At 47.9% G+C, this 17,469-nt stretch overlaps 1 protein-coding gene across 2 annotated transcripts in view; it reads left to right on the top strand.

Annotated features, from left to right (window-relative positions):
- Positions 1–17,469, top strand: part of ELK4 (ETS transcription factor ELK4) — a 166,630-nt gene that overhangs the window by 81,336 nt on the left and 67,825 nt on the right. For both annotated transcript variants that reach the window (XM_063955143.1, XM_063955142.1), the window contains one exon: positions 4,788–5,003. In XM_063955143.1, coding sequence (XP_063811213.1) covers positions 4,797–5,003 — 207 coding nt within the window. In that variant the 5' untranslated portion in view covers positions 4,788–4,796. The remainder of the gene's footprint in view (positions 1–4,787; positions 5,004–17,469) is intronic.

Below are 17,469 nucleotides of genomic sequence, written 5' to 3'. Positions count from 1 at the left end.
ATATGTGAAAATACACAAGTGAAAAGAAATACAGGTGTGTGCGTGCGTGTGTACGCAAAACAGAAATAAACAGTTTTAAAAGACACTAGCGTATTGTTCTTACCTCCGGTTCCGGATTCCACCAGCACTCCTTCAACATAGCGAAACAGACGCTTATCTAGCCAGCACTACTGTATCCCGATACGAAGGGATACTGCCTTCCCGCCCTTGCTGACAGATAACGTTTGTTTTCGCTAGTGCGGATATGTGGAGGACGGACGAGCCGCCAATTGATAATGCTGATTTTGATTACCTTATAACCTTCACAATAATGGGTAAGAGACACAGTACGCAATTGGCGTATGGGGTACCATAAGGGTACGCACTTAGCGTAGCATACGCTCGGCCGTGATCGAGACGCACATGCGGCACGCTCGCTCACAGCTTAATGCGTGGTGTCCAGCACGCTATAGGCGAGCGACTACCGTAATGCTACGCTACCAGCGTAGCGGACGCTCGGGACCACGAGGAGATCACGAGCGGCGCAGGCGCTCACAAGATGATAATCAGTAAACCTTGAATGTAACACACAGAAAAGATACTCTTATACTGTAAACCTTGTACTGAAACACTGTAGCGATATAACGCTGCTTAACCTGATTAACACTAAAGCTGTTTGAGCGATCGAGACGCTCCTATTACCCTCTGCAATGTAATGAACACATGATACCGTGCTAAGGTTCCAACACCTTTACTAACAAGCTTTGTTATATCGAAAAGGGGAAACAGTTACAAGTCATACACTACAGACTAACATATCATTCTAACAGATTATCTAGACAGAAATATACAATAACGTTACAATCTTATACTAAACAGAGAGAGAGAGAATGTGGCCAATACAAACAAAGAGCGAGATGATTACAGAGAATTACTTACACACACTGGGAATGATCGCTGCGCAGCCTGGTACCAGCTCCGAGTTAGTCAATATGAAAACCGTTTGTGGAGTGAGAGCGAGCTGCCCAGGCTGGCTGATCTTATATACACTATACTACAAAGGGACCTATAATCTCATTGTTCATTGGACACAGGAATGTCTCCTCGTATCATAACAAAAGGTCATAGGTTAGTTTGAACAGGTGGGCTGTGACTATATCAAACTGCTCAGGTGGGAGGGAATCTGAAGATTCCCGCCGCATGGGTAATGAATCGCAAATATATGAAATGTCCAGAATCTACTAATGGCCATAACTATACGCAGGAGCGATTAATCTTTACCTAACCAACACCGGATTGTTGCTATTAAAATGTTCTTTAGTTAGGTACCAGACACAGCTGTTCAAACCCTGTCTGACCCTTCGTACCATACAAAGAGGAATTCCTCTGTCCAGCGATCATTTACATTAACCAAACTTAGTCATTATTAAGGGGAACATTATCTATAAAGCATGCTATTTGGTTCTATTATTAAACGATTGAGTCGCCCGCTAGACGCACACAAACTCTACCGTAAATGCACATACCACGCGCTCGAGCGCATGGCCGAGGCGCCATCACGCGGCTGCGTATATCCGCACGCACGGGAGAGAATGTGCACGTGCGGCAGGCACGCGCATGAGGTGAATATATGGCAACGTGTAGCATGATATTTTTCTGACTTTGACAGTACATTGTGCACTATTTGGATTAAATATGTAATGCGTTTTGATAGCTTTCCATGCGTTCACAAACTCTACCGTAAATACCCATACCACGCGCTAATGCGCAGGACCGCGGTAGCGTTCATACGCAAACTGCGAATATGTGCACGCAGGACAGAACAAGTACACGCGCGGAGGCCATCTGTGTGTAGTTTGTACATGATGTGTGTACTGCAATATTTTTCGACTTTGACACAACCAACCTATTGTGGTGCCAGTGGCTACTGACTCCTCAATTGCCTCAAAGTCCTTGGATGTTGTAAGGGCTTTGAAAATATATGTGAAAAGAACTTCTCGTCACAGAAAGTCTGACTCTGTTTGTCCTCTATGATCCCAAGAAAATTGGTATCCTGCTTCTAAGCAGGCTATTTCTCGCTGGATAAGGTTTACTATCCAGCGTGCTTATTCTACGGCAGGCTTGCCGTGTCCAAAATCTGTTCAGGCCTTCTATACTCGTAAAGTGGGTTCTTCCTGGTCGGCTGCCCGGGGTATTTCGGCTTTACAGCTTTGCCGAGCAGCTACTTGGTCAGGGTCAAACACGTTTGCCAAGTTCTACAAGTTTGATAGTCTGGCCTCTGATGACCTAAAGTTTGGTCAATCTGTTCTGCAGGAACCTCGGCACTCCCTCCCGTACTGGGAGCTTTGGTACATCCCCATGGTACTAAATGGAACCCCAGCATCCTCTAGGACGTAAGAGAAAATAGGATTTTAATTACCTACCGGTAAATCCTTTTCTCGGAGTTCGCAGAGGATGCTGGGCGCCAGCCCAGTGCTTCATTTTTCTGCATTGTTACTTGGTTAAGTATTGTTGGTTAATTCGTTGCTGAATCGTTTCAGTTTGGTTAGCTTGGCTTTCCTTTTGTTATGTGTGAGCTGGTGTGAATCTCACCACTATCTGTGTATTTCCTTCTCTCAAAGTATGTCCGTCGTCTTGGGCACAGTTTCTAGACTGAGTCTGGTAGGAGGGGCATAGAGGGAGGAGCCAGCCCACACTATTAAACTCTTAAAGTGCCCATGGCTCCTAGTGGACAAGTCTATACCCCATGGTACTAAATGGAACCCCAGCATCCTCTACGGACTACGAGAAAAGGATTTACCGGTAGGTAATTAAAATCCTATTTATTTATTTTTTGTATTTTTTTTTTTTTTAATTCTATCTTACTACCCCTCCACCTAACTCTGAAGTTTTTTGCAATCTTCTCCCCTTGTGTCTACCCATATTCCCTATAGATTGTACGCTTGTATTAGCAGGACCCTTTACTCTTTGTCTTAGTTACATAATTAAGCTAACATCTCACTTATATATGTGTCTATGTCAGTGGTTCTCAAACTGTGTGCCGTGGCACCCTGGGGTGCCTTGAGACACTTGCAGGGGTGCCCTGGGTTGGTGTTCCATTACCAATTACAATTATTTATGGTTAATGCAATCGGCAAAACAAGTGCTAGTGGCTGTCAATCATAAAATATGTGGGCAAATAGAAGCAAATCTTGTCCCTCGCCACACAATTAAACCTAAGAATGACATCTAAACATCATTTACTTCATTTAATATTTCTTTCTAAATTTCTCAATAAGTAACTTTTGGCCTAGAGGTGCCGTGAAAAATGATTCTGATACTTTAGGGTGCTGTGATTATAAAAAGTTTGAGAACTACTGGTCTATGTGAAGTTTATATTATGTCTGTTTTATGTATCCTGGTCATTTTTATCCCCATGCTGGGCACTACGGAATCCTTGTGATCGTTTAGAAATCTAATAATTTCTATACTTGAAAGAAGCATGTATTTCATGCTGACATGATTGGGCTGTTTTAATGACTGGCTTACATAGAGAACTTTCAAGAGGCTGTAGTCTATTCTGTAAGCAATTCATATTCACACAGTGAAAAAATAGAAGAACAAGATGAGTATTAATACATTACAAACCAGAATGTACCAAATGATGAAATAAAGGAGAGGGTGAAAACTCTGCTGGAGGACATGGACTGGCATAGGGCCTAATTCAGACATAGGGATGTTTTGCAGTCCTGCGTTCGCATAGTCGCCCCCCCATAGGTGAGTTTATTTTCGCTTTGCAAGTGTGCGATCCCATTTGTAGCAGAGCTGTACAAACAGATCTTGTGCAGTCTGAGTAGCCCAGGACTTAGCCGCTGTGATCACTTCAGCCTGTTCAGGACCGGAATTGACGTCAGACACCCACCCTGCAAACGCTTGGACACGCCTGCGTTTTTCCAACCACTCCCAGAAAACGGTCAGTTGCCACCTACAAAAGCCTTCTTTCTGTCAATCTCCTTGCGAATGTCCGTGCCCATCGCTGAGCGGCGATCCGCTTTATACCAGTGTGACGCGCCTGCACATTGCGGTGCATGCGCAGTTTAGACCTGATCGCAAGCTGTACGAAAACGCAGCCTAGCGATCCGGTCTGAATTAGGCCCATAGTTCGCACATGAGATTTTATGGGTAGATCAGTGTTATGCTTATTACATCTGGGTTGACTAATGCAGCTAATTTACTATTGGTATACAAGTTAAAAATAATAAACCAGGCCAGGTGTGGACAAAATAAGTGGAATTGAGCAACCAGTCAAATTGAAGAACCATCAGGATGTCATTAGGAGCCAGGGAAGATGTGGATCCGTTGGCTATAGTACAAATAACCACCAAAAGTTAAATGTTTAAACAGATTGGTTAACTGGCTCCCGGGATATGCCAAGACCGGAATATGACACACTTGTGCATGTTGCTTACCCCATTGTTTCCTATCAGCCATGTTTGCATTGGGTTTGGTATGCTGACCGCCGGTCACAATACAGACAGTAGGATCCCGGCTGTAAGATTGCGGGGGCGGAGTTGTGAGCGCAGCGAAGCCCCCTGCGGGCTCGCTGCACTCCAGTGGGAATAGTCCCTGTTGGTCGGCATGCTGTCTGGATTGGGAGTGGGTATTATGGATCACTTATAACAGTGTGTTGCACAAATGTTTATAATATGTCAATAGAACAGCCAAGTTGTCAAATGAGTGTATTGTAGCAGCAGTTTCATTGTGGTAAATGTAACAAACATAGAAATCTGCATATGTTTAATTTTAACTGTGGCTCATTCTATTTCCAGTGATTTGCTATGGACAGCGCCATTACTCTTTGGCAGTTCCTGCTTCAGCTTCTGCAAGAACCTCACCACCAGCAGTTGATCTGCTGGACGTCCAATGATGGGGAGTTTAAACTGCTGAAGGCTGAAGAAGTGGCCAGACTGTGGGGGGTGCGCAAGAACAAGCCAAGCATGAACTATGACAAGCTGAGTAGAGCTCTCCGTTATTACTATGTAAAGGTAAAAATAAAAATCTGGTAACATGGTCTTGTGCTTCTATAAAATGTCATTGTTTAACAAGAACATTATTACTATTCCACATTCTTTACGGAGCTTTCTGCCCCATTAGCTGCAGTTATAGATTTGCCTTGAAATGCAGGGTTTTTTTTCCTGTTAAAACATAATTTATTTTTTCACCTACAAGACGATACCATAAGATCAGATTACTAAACATCAGCAGTAAATCATATACTAAGAAAAATGGAAACTTGCATACATCTGATGCAGCTTTTCGAATGCAGATTGCTTAGTATGGTTTAGTTACATAATATAGGAAACCAACAAAACCTGTATACTACCAATGAGCATAGTGAAATAGTATTTCTCTAACGTCCTAGTGGATGCTGGGAACTCCGAAAGGACCATGGGGAATAGCGGGCTCCGAAGGAGGCTGGGCACTCTAGAAAGATTTAGGACTACCTGGTGTGCACTGGCTCCTCCCACTATGACCCTCCTCCAAGCCTCAGTTAGATTTTGTGCCCGGCCGAGGTTGGATGCACACTAGGGGCTCTCCTGAGCTCTTAGAAGAAAGATAGTCTTAGGTTTATTATTTTCAGTGAGACCTGCTGGCAACAGGCTCACTGCAGCGAGGGACTAAGGGGAGAAGAAGCGAACTCGCCTGCTTGCAGCCGGATTGGGCTTCTTAGGCTACTAGACACCATTAGCTCCAGAGGGATCGACCGCAGGCCCAGCCTTGATGTTCGGTCCCGGAGCCGCGCCGCCGTCCCCCTTACAGAGCCAGAAGCAAGAAGATGGTCCGGAAAATCGGCGGCATGAAGACATCAGTCTTCACCAAGGTAGCGCACAGCACTGCAGCTGTGCGCCATTGCTCCTCTCACACTTCACACTCCGGTCACTGAGGGTGCAGGGCGCTGGGGGGGGGGGGCGCCCTGAGGCAGCAATAAAAACACCTTGGCTGGCAAAAATACCTCAATATATAGCCCCAGGGGCTATATATGAGGTAAATACCCCTGCCAGATTCCATAAAAAAGCGGGAGAATAGGCCGCGGAAAAGGGGCGGAGCTATCTCCCTCAGCACACTGGGCGCCATTTTTCCCTCACAGTTCCGCTGGAAGGAAGCTCCCTGGCTCTCCCCTGCAGACTACTCTACAGAAAAGGGTAAAAAAGAGAGAGGGGGGGCATTTAATTTGGCGCAGTATATAGTTTATATTAAAAAGCAGCTATAAGGGACATAACTCAGTTAGTCCCTGCCTTATATAGCGCTCTGGTGTGTGCTGGCTTACTCTCACTCTGTCCCCCCAAAGGTCTTTTGTGGGTCCTGTCCTCTACATTGAGCATTCCCTGTGTGTGTGGAGTGTGTCGGTACGGCTGTGTCGACATGTTTGATGAGGATAATGAGGTGGAGGCGGAGCAGATGCCTTTAGAAGGGATGTCACCCCCTGGGGGGCAGACACCTGAGTGGATGTGCTTATGGAAGGAAATGAGTGCACGTATAGACTCATTACATAAGAAATTTGATGACATGCCGACTGCGGGACAGCCGAGTTCTCAGCTCGTGCCTGTCCAGGTGTCTCAAAAGTCTTCAGGGGCTCTGAAACGCCCGCTATCTCAGATGGCACAAGTAGATGTCGACACGGATACTGACACCAGTGTCGACGACGAGGAGTCAAATTTAATGCCCATTATGGCTATTCACTGCATGATTGAGGCAATGAAAGAGGTGTTAAATATCTCTGATTTACATCCAGGTACCACAAAAAAGGGTATTATGTTTGGGGAGAAAAAACTACCTGTAGTTTTTCCCCCGTCAGATGAATTAAATGAAGTGTGTGAAGAAGCGTGGGCTTCCCCTGATAAGAAATTGGTAATTCCTAAGAAGGTACTAATGGCGTTCCCTTTCCCGCCAGAGGATAGGTTACGTTGGGAAACACCTCCTAGAGTGGATAAAGCGCTCACACGTTTGTCTAAAAAGGTGGCACTACCGTCTCAGGATACGGCCGCCCTTAAGGAACCTGCTGATAGAAAGCAGGAGGCGATCCTGAAGTCTGTATATACACACTCAGGCATTATACTTAGACCAGCTATTGCGTCAGCATGGATGTGCAGTGCTGCCGCTGCGTGGTCGGATAAACTGTCAGAAAATATTGACACACTAGACAGAGACACGATTCTGCTAACAATTGACCATATCAAAGACTCAGTCTTATATATGAGAGATGCACAGAGGGAAGTCTGCCGGCTGGCATCTAAAATAAGTGCATTGTCCATCTCTGCTAGGAGATGCTTATGGACTCGCCAGTGGACTGGAGATGCAGATTCCAAAAGGCATATGGAAGTTTTGCCTTATAAGGGGGAGGAATTATTTGGGGATGGTCTCTCCGACCTAGTTTCCACAGCAACGTCTGGGAAGTCAGCATTTTTACCCCATGTCCCCTCACAGCCTAAGAAGGCGCCATTTTATCAGGTTCAGTCCTTTCGGACCCAGAAAAACAAGCGGGGAAAAGGAGGGTCTTTTCTCTCTAGAGGCAGAGGTAGGGGAAAAAGGCTGCAACAAACAGCAGGTTCCCAGGAGCAAAAGTCCTCCCCCGCTTCCTCTTCCAAGTCCGCCGCATGACGGTGGGGCTCCACAGGCGGAGCCAGGTACGGTGGGGGCCCGCCTCATGAATTTCAGCGATCAGTGGGCTCGCTCACAGGTGGATCCCTGGATCCTTCAAATAGTATCTCAGGGGTACAAGCTAGAATTCGAGGCGGCTCCACCCCACCGGTTCCTAAAATCTGCCTTGCCGATTGCTCCCTCAGACAGGGAGGCGGTGCTAGCAGCGATTCACAAGCTGTATTCCCAGCAGGTGATAATCAAGGTACCCCTACTTCAACAAGGCCGGGGTTACTATTCCACACTATTTGTGGTGCCGAAACCGGACGGTTCGGTGAGACCCATTTTAAATTTGAAATCCTTGAACACATACATAAAAAAATTCAAGTTCAAGATGGAATCGCTCAGGGCGGTTATTGCAAGCCTGGAGGAGGGGGATTACATGGTATCCCTGGACATCAAGGATGCTTACCTGCATGTCCCCATTTACCATCCTCACCAGGAGTACCTCAGATTTGTGGTACAGGATTGCCATTACCAATTCCAGACGCTGCCGTTTGGACTCTCCACGGCACCGAGGGTATTTACCAAGGTTATGGCGGAAATGATGATACTCCTTCGAAAAAAGGGAGTTTTAATTATCCCATACTTGGACGATCTCCTAATAAAGGCACTATCCAAGGAACAGTTGTTAGTGGGAGTAGCACTATCTCAGGAAGTGCTGCGCCAGCACGGCTGGATTCTGAATATCCCAAAGTCACAGCTGGTCCCGACGACACGTCTAATGTTCCTGGGAATGATTCTGGACACAGTCCAGAAAAAAGTGTTTCTCCCGGAGGAGAAAGCCAGGGAGTTGTCTTCTCTAGTCAGAGACCTCCTAAAACCAAAACAGGTATCGGTGCATCACTGCACGCGGGTCCTGGGAAAGATGGTAGCTTCTTACGAAGCAATTCCATTCGGCAGGTTCCATGCCAGGATTTTTCAGTGGGACCTGTTGGACAAGTGGTCCGGATCGCATCTTCAGATGCATCGCCTGATAACCCTGTCCCCAAGAACCAGGGTGTCTCTTCTGTGGTGGCTGCAGAGTGCTCATCTTTTGGAGGGCCGCAGATTCGGCATACAGGACTTGGGTCCTGGTGACCACGGATGCCAGCCTACGAGGCTGGGGGGCAGTCACAAAGGGAAGAAACTTCCAATGACTATGGTCAAGTCAGGAGACTTCCCTTCACATAAATATTCTGGAACTAAGGGCCATTTACAATGCCCTAAGTCAAGCAAAATCCCTGCTCCTACACCAGCCGGTGCTGATCCAGTCAGACAACATCACGGCAGTCGCCCATGTGAATCGACAGGGCGGCACAAGAAGCAGGATGGCAATGGCAGAAGCCACAAGGGTTCTCCGATGGGCGGAAAATCATGTACTAGCACTGTCAGCACCACTAAGACCCTCCTCCAGACCTCAGTTAGATTCTTGTGCCCGGCTGAGCTGGATGCACACTAGGGGCTCTCCTGAGCTCCTAGAAAGAAAGTATATTTAGGTATTTTTATTTTACAGTGAGATCTGCTGGCAACAGACTCACTGCAGCGAGGGACTAAGGGGAGAAGAAGCGAACCTACCTAACTGGTGGTAGCTTGGGCTTCTTAGGCTACTGGACACCATTAGCTCCAGAGGGATCGACCGCAGGACACGACCTTGGTGTTCGTTCCCGGAGCCGCGCCGCCGTCCCCCTTACAGAGCCAGAAGCATGAAGAGTCCGGAAAATCGGCGGCAGAAGACTTCGGTCTTCACCAAGGTAGCGCACAGCACTGCAGCTGTGCGCCATTGCTCCTCATGTACACCTCACACTCCGGTCACTGATGGATGCAGGGCGCTGGGGGGGGCGCCCTGAGGGCAATATATGACACCTTGGCTGGCAAATCTACATCATATATAGTCCTAGAGGCTATATAGATGTAAAATTACCCCTGCCAGTATTCCAGAAAAAGCGGGAGAAAGTCCGCCGAAAAAGGGGCGGGGCTTCTCCCTCAGCACACTGGCGCCATTTTCTCTTCACAGTGCAGCTGGAAGACAGCTCTCCCCTGTAGTTTTCAGGCTCAAAGGGTTAAAAATAGAGGGGGGGGCACTAAATTTAGGCGCAATATATGTATACAAGCAGCTATTTGGGGAAAAATCACTCAGTTATAGTGTTAATCCCTGCATTATATAGCGCTCTGGTGTGTGCTGGCATACTCTCTTTCGGTCTCCCCAAAGGACTTTGTGGGGTCCTGTCCTCAGTCAGAGCATTCCCTGTGTGTGTGCGGTGTGTCGGTACGGCTGTCGACATGTTGGATGAGGAAGGTTACGTGGAGGCGGAGCAGAGGCCGATAAATGGGATGTCGCCCCCTGTGGGGCCGACACCAGAGTGGATGGATAGGTGGAAGGTATTAACCGACAGTGTCAACTCCTTACATAAAAGGCTGCATGACGTAACAGCTGTGGGACAGCCGGCTTCTCAGCCCGCGCCTGCCCAGGCGTCTCAAAGGCCATCAGGGGCTCAAACAACGCCCGTTACCTCAGATGGCAGACACAGATGTCGACACGGAGTCTGACTCCAGTGTTGACGAGGTTGAGACATATACACAATCCACTAGGAACATCCGTTACATGATCTCGGCAATGAAAAATGTGTTACGCATTTTCTGACATGAACCTAAGTACCACATAAAAGGGGTTTTATTTTTGGGGAGAAAAAGCAGCCAGTGTTTTGTTCCCCCATCAGATGAATGAATGAAGTGTTTAAAGAAGCGTGGTTTCCCCCGATAAGAAACTGGTAATTTCTAAAAAGTTACTGATGGCGTACCCTTTCCCGCCAGAGGATAGGTCACGTTGGGAGATATCCCTTAGGGTGGATAAGGCGCTCACACGTTTGTCAAAAGGTGGCACTGCCGTCTTAGGATACGGCCACCTTGAAGGAACCTGCTGATAAAAAGCAGGAGGCGATCCTGAAGTCTGTATTTACACACTCAGGTTATATACTGAAACCTGCAATTGCCTCAGCATAAATAGTGCTGCTGCAGCGTGGTCTGATACCCTGTCAGATAATATTAATACGCTAAGACAGGGATAATATTTTGCTAACATTGAGCGTATTTAAGACGTTGTCTTATATATAAAGGAGGCACAGAGGGATATTTGCCGGCTGGCATCCAGAATTAATGCAATGTCCATTCTGCCAGGAGGGTATTAGAAACCCGACAGTGGACAGGTGATGCTGCATTTAAAAGGCACATGGAGAATTTGCCTTATAAGGGTGAGGAATTGTTTGGGGATGGTCTCTGGGACCTCGTATCCACAGCAACAGCTGGGAAGAAAAATTTTTACCTCAGGTTTCCTCACAAAAGCCTAAGAAAGCACCGTATTTTCAGGTACAGTCCTTTCGGCTTCAGAAAAGCAAGCGGGTCAAAGGTGCTTCCTTTCTGCACAGAGACAAGGGAAGAAGGAAAAAGCTGCACCAGTCAGCCAGTTCCCAGGATCAAATATCTTCCCTCGCTTCCTCTGAGTCCACCGCATGACGCTGGGGCTCCACAGGTGGAGACAGGTGCGGTGGGGGCGCGTCTCGGGAACTGCAGGGACCAGTGGGCTTGCCCACAGGTGGATCCCTAGGTTCTGCAAGTAGTATCACAGGGATACAGGCTGGAGTTCGAGACGACTCCCCCTCGCCGTTGCCTCACATCAGCCTTGCCTGCTGCCCTCGGAGAAAGGTAGTACTGGCGGCAATTCACAAGCTGTACTTCCAGCAGGTGAAATCAAGGTACCCCTCCTTCAACAAGGCCGGGGTTACTATTCCAAAATGTTGTGGTACCGAAACCAGACGGTTCGGTGAGACCCATTCTAAAATTGAAATCCTTGAACACTTATATACGAAGGTTCAAGTTCAAAATGGAATCGCTCAGGGCGATTATTGCAAGCCTGGAAAATTTCAGGGTATCACTGGACATCAAGGATACTTACCTGCATGTCCCTATTTACTCTCTTCACCAGGTGTACCTCAAAATTGTGGTACAGGATTGTCATTACCAATTCCAGACGTTGCCGTTGGTCTGTCCCCGGCACCGAGGGTATTTACCAAGGTAATGGCCGAAGTACTTATCCCGTACTTGGACGATCTCCTTATAAAGGCGAGGTCCAGGGAGCAGTTGTTCGTCGGAGTAGCACTATCTCGGGAAGTGCTACAACAGCACGGTTGGATTCTGAATATTCCAAAGTCGCAGCTGGTTCCTACGACGCGTCTACTGTTCCTGGGTATGGTTCTGGACACAGAACAGGATAAAAAGGGTTTCTCCCGGAGGAGAAGTCCAAGGAGTTGGCGTCTCTAGACGGAGACCTCCTAATACAAATACAGGTATCGGTGCATCAATGCACGCGAGATTTGGGAAAGATGGTAGCTTCTTACGAAGAATTTCCATTCGCCAAGTCCCATGCAAGGATCTTCCAGTGGGATCTGTTGGACAAGTGGTCCGGGTCGCATCCTCAGATGCATCGGCGGATAACCCTGTCTCCAAGGGCCAGGGTGTCGCTGTGGTGGTGACTGCAGAGTGCTCATCTTCTAGGGGGCCGCAGATTCGGCATACAGGACTGGGTCCTGGTGACCACGGATGCCAGCCTTCAAGGCTGGGGGGCAGTCACACAGGGAAGAAACTTCCAAGGCCTATGGAAAAGTCAGGAGACTTCCCTACACATAAATGTTCTGGAACTATGGGCCAATTACAATTCCCTAAGTCAGGCTAGACCCCTGCTTCAACACCGGCCGGTGCTGATCCAGTCAGACAACATCACGGCGGTCGCTCATGTAAACCGACAGGTCGGCACAAGAAGCAGGATGGCGATGGCAGAAGCCACAAGGATTCTCCGATGGGCGGAAAATCATGTGTTAGCACTGTCAGCAGTGTTCATTCCCGGAGTGGACAACTGAGAAGCAGACTTTCTCAGCAGACACGACCTCCACCCGGGAGAGTGGGGACTTCATCCAGAAGTCTTCCAAATGATTGTACACCGTGGGGAAAGGCCACAGGTGGACAGGATGGCGTCCCGCCTCAACAAAAAGCTACAAAGATATTGCGCCAGGTCAAGGGACCCTCAGGCGATAGCTGTGGACGCTCTGGTAACACCGTGGGTGTACCAGTCGGTTTATGTGTTCCCTCCTCTGCCTCTCATACCCAGAGTAATGAGAATAATAAGAAGGAGAGGAGTAAGAACTATACTCATTGTTCCGGGTGGCCAAGAAGAGCTTGGTACCCAGAACTCCAAGAAATGATCTCAGAGGACCCATGGCCTCTGCCGCTCAGACAGGACCTGCTACAGCAGGGGGCCTGTCTGTTCCAAGACGTACCGCGGCTGCGTTTGACGGCATGGTGGTTGAACGCCGGATCCTGAAGGAAAAGGGCATTCCGGAGGAAGTTATCCCTACGTTATTTAAAGCTAGGAAAGAAGTGAACGCAAACCATTATCACCGCATATGGCGGAAATATGTTGCGTGCTGTGAGGCCAGTAAGGCCCCAAAGGAGGAATTTCAGCTAGGTCGATTTCTGCACTTCCTACAAGTCAGAGGTGACTATGGGCCTAAAAATGGGGTTCCATTAAGGTCCAGATTTCGGCTCTATCGATTTTCTTCCAAAATAGAACTGGCTTTACTGCCTGAAGTTCAGACTTTTGTTAGGGGAGTGCTGCATAGTCAGCCCCCGTTGTGTCTCCAGTGGCACCGTGGGATCTCAACGTAGTGTTGGATTTCCTGAAGTCGCATTGAGTTGAGCTACAATACCTCACGTGGAAAGTGGTCATGCTGTGGGCCTTGGCGTCGGCCAGGCGTGTATCAGAATTGGCGGCTTTGTCAAAAGCCCTTATCTGTATTTTATATGGATAAGGCGGAATTGAGGACTCGTTCCCAATTCCTTCCTAAGGTGGTAGCAGTTTTTCATGTGAACCAACCTATTGTGGTGCCTGCGGCTACTTGGGACTTGGAGGATTCCAAGTTTTCTGGACGTAGTCAGGGCCCTGAAAAGTATATGTTTCCAGGACGGCTGGAGTCTGGAAAACTGACTCGCTATTTATCCTGTATGCACCCAACAAGCTGGGTGCTCCTGCTTCTAAGCAGACTATTGCTCGCTGGATCTGTAGCACGATTCAACTTGCACATTCTGCGGCTAGACTGCCGCACCCTAAATCTGTGAAAGCCCATTCCACGAGGAAAGTGGGCTCTTCTTGGGCGGCTGCCCGAGGGGTCTCGGCTGTACAAATTTGCCGAGCTGTTACTTGGTCGGGTTCAAACACTCTTGCAAGAGTCTACAAGTTTGATACCCTGACTGAGGAGGACCTAGAGTTTGCTCATTCGGTGCTGCAGAGTCATCCGCACTCTCCCGCCCGTTTGGGAGCTTTGGTATAATCCTCATGGTCCTTACGGAGTCCCCAGCATCCACTTGGGACGTTAGAGAAAATAAGATTTTACTCACCGGTAAATCTATTTCTCGTAGTCCGTAGTGGATGCTGGGCGCCCATCCCAAGTGCGGATTGTCTGCAATACTTGTATATAGTTATTGCCTAACTAAAGGGTTATTGTTGAGCCATCTGTTGAGAGGCTCAGTTGTTATCATACTGTTAACTGGGTATAGTATCACGAGTTATACGGTGTGGCTGGTATGAGTCTTACCCAGGATTCAAAATCCTTCCTTATTGTGTCAGCTCTTCCGGGCACAGTATCCTAACTGAGGTCTGGAGGAGGGTCTTAGTGGGAGGAGCCAGTGCACACCAGGTAGTCCTAAAGCTTTCTTTAGTTGTGCCCAGTCTCCTGCGGAGCCGCTAATCCCCATGGTCCTTACGGAGTCCCCAGCATCCACTACGGACTACGAGAAATAGATTTACCGGTGAGTAAAATCTTATTTTTTTCCTGTCTCCTAGCTTGACAGGGGATTGTGGTTTTTTTTTTTTTTTTTTTGAGAACATTTACCTCTATTCCCAGTAATACGCCTCTGTGTAGCCGTACTGGAAGAGGGTGGCTCCCTGGAGAAGGCAGAGTGTGCTTTGGGCGGTTGTAAGTCCCCGCTGTTCAGCTTAAGGTGTCCGCCCGCTGGTATTTGCTGCTGGTCCCTCTCGCCGCTGTCTGAAGCCGTCTCCCCGGGTGCTTTGCTCCGCTAGCCGCAGCGCCTGTATCTCCGGTGGGACCGGAAGTGCGGGTGGCCGGAAGGGCAGCGGGGCGAAGGGAAAGTGCGGCTGGCGGGCGGAAGCGCTGTGAGAGACAGCGTGCGGCGGTTGGCGGGCGGAAGTGCTGGAGCGGCCGTCCTGTAGGCTGGGACGGTCTGCTCAGCGCCGCTCTCTATTATTAGAGTTTAAATAATGGCGCTGCACACTAGGAGTGAGAGTCTCCTATGAGCTGGGAAGGTGTATGCTTACCAGCAGGATGGATAGAGAGCCTTCTCCCCATAAGCCGATGAGTGCCCGGAAGAGGTAAGTCCTCATAGAGGACATGTTCTTTTCTCAGGTTTTGATTTTTCTGCGTAGTTAGGATTTTAATGTAGTGCTACTGCCTCTTTGTATGCTGATTATCACATTTCCTCTAGTTCTGGGTCAGAAGAGAAGGAGGAAGTTAGAGAGTTTAATTTGGATCTCGTTGACAGTCTCTTAAAGAATATATTTAAGACCATGAACTATAGGCAAAAGGATAAAGGAGATGAAGATAAGGATGTTTTGTTTGGAGATAAATCCAAAAGGAGCAGATATTTTCCGGTTCACAGAGCATTAAAGGATGTAGTGTCTAAGGAGTGGCAGAACATCGATAAGAGACTTGGAAGTATTAAACGTGTGGATCGGATGTTTCCGGTAGAAGATGAGCAATTTCTGTGCTGGTGCACAGTGCCTAAGATTGATGCGGCGGTGGCAGAAATGGTGTCTAAAACTACGATTCTGTTAGAGGACGGAGCTGTCCTTAAGGATGGCATGGATAAGCGTATGGAGAGTGCGCTGAAGAAATTACATATGTCCTCGGCGGTATCCTTAAGGTCTGGTGTGGCTGTTGCGTCTGTTTCCAGAGCTTTGAGAGTTTGGGGATCAGTGTTGTCCACAGATGTTGAAGAGAAAATCTCAAGGCAATATTTGCAGAGAAGCCTGGGTATTATGCTCAAGGGCATAGAGTATCTGTGCGAAGCTTCTTTGGATGTGTTAGATTTCGCAGCGAAATCCATGGCGGCAGGTGTTATGGCTAGAAGAGCTTTGTGGCTTAGATCATGGTCGGCGGATATGCATTCCAAGAACCGGTTGGTGTCATTACCATATGAGGGTTCCCTATTTGGAAATAAGCTTGAGGCTATTATACAAAAGATGTCAGGGGGTAAGTCAGCGAGGTTGCCTCAGGACAAGAGGAATAAATTTCCGTTTCCTTCTTCTAAGCAACAATTTAAGAAAGCGAGACGTTATAGGCCAGGGCGAGCTTATATGGGAAGATATTCCTCGGGGACGAATAGGCAGTCCTTTCGCCAGGCTTATAGGAGAGGTGGACGAAGACAATGACTGTCACGGAGTTCCGGTATCCTTTCCGGTGGGAGCCAGGCTCCAGAAGTTTGCCAGTCTCTGGCAGTATTCAATTCAGGACACTTGGGTACTGGATGTGATATCTCAGGGATACCGGATAGAGTTCTCCGAAGTTCCAAAGAGGGACAAATTTGTGAGTTCAAGAAGCCCAGCTGCGAGTCTGGAACTAAAGGCTCTGGAAGACAGTTTGGAAAAGTTGATCCAGGTGAATGCGGTAGAGCCTGTTCCGCCTTCAGAAAGAAAGAGGGGATTTTATTCCAGAATTTTTCTGATAAGAAAGGCGTCGGGAGATTTCAGAACGATACTAGATCTCAGACAGCTCAACAATTATGTAAAGACGATAAAATTTCGTATGGAGACAATGAAATCTATTCTGTCAAGGGTAAGGAAAGAGGATTTCCTAGCGTCCATAGACCTAAAGGATGCTTACTTTCATGTGCCGGTACACACACGGCACAGAAGATACCTGAGGTTTTTTGTCATGGGCAAGCAGTTTCAATTTACATGCCTCCCTTTCGGTCTGAAGTCGTCTCCAAGGATATTTACCAAGGTGCTGTCGGCACTGGTAACCGTAATAAGAGGACAAAGAATTGCAATTTGGGCATATCTAGACGATCTACTGGTGTGCGGAGAGTCAAAACAGGAAGTAAAGATGGCGTTAGAAGTGATGCTGCAGATCCTACAAGGACATGGCTGGTTAATAAATTGGGAGAAAAGTCAACTAGAACCAAGGCAAGAAATTCAGTTTCTCGGAGTACAGGTGGATACTGCCAATTATACAATAGGTCTTTCAGAAGAAAGATGCTCAAAGATTCGGAGTCTGGCTTCTTTGCTAAGGGAATGCAACAGTGTGACTCTGCGTCAGGGGATGAGTCTTTTAGGTATGATGGCCTCCTCCATAGACGTGGTCCCGTGGACGAGATGGCGGATGAGGGACCTTCAGCTAGAGATCCTAGGCTATTGTCGGAGACGTTATTCCCTGAATCATCGCATAAGGTTAGGCCAAGGGGCAAAACGTTCCCTAGACTGGTGGATGGAAACAGAACTGGTCGACAGGAAGACGACTTTGTCGGATCGTCACTTCCTCATTCTAACAGATGCAAGTGCAGTTGGTTGGGGGGCGCACCTGTTGCAACAGAACTGCCAAGGAAGGTGGAACCACCAGGAGAGAAGATTATCCTCAAACCACAGGGAAATGAGAGCTGTGTGGAAGGCGATGAAGTATTTCCAGAAGCATTTACAGGGAAAACATCTCAGGATATTTTCAGACAATGTAGCAGTGGTAGCCTATCTCAATCGGCAAGGAGGCACCAAAA

This window comes from Pseudophryne corroboree, chromosome 2 (assembly GCF_028390025.1).
Source record: "Pseudophryne corroboree isolate aPseCor3 chromosome 2, aPseCor3.hap2, whole genome shotgun sequence".
NCBI lineage: Eukaryota > Metazoa > Chordata > Amphibia > Anura > Myobatrachidae > Pseudophryne > Pseudophryne corroboree.
Note: the sequence above shows the minus strand (reverse complement) of the source record. Positions and strands in the feature narration are given on the sequence as shown.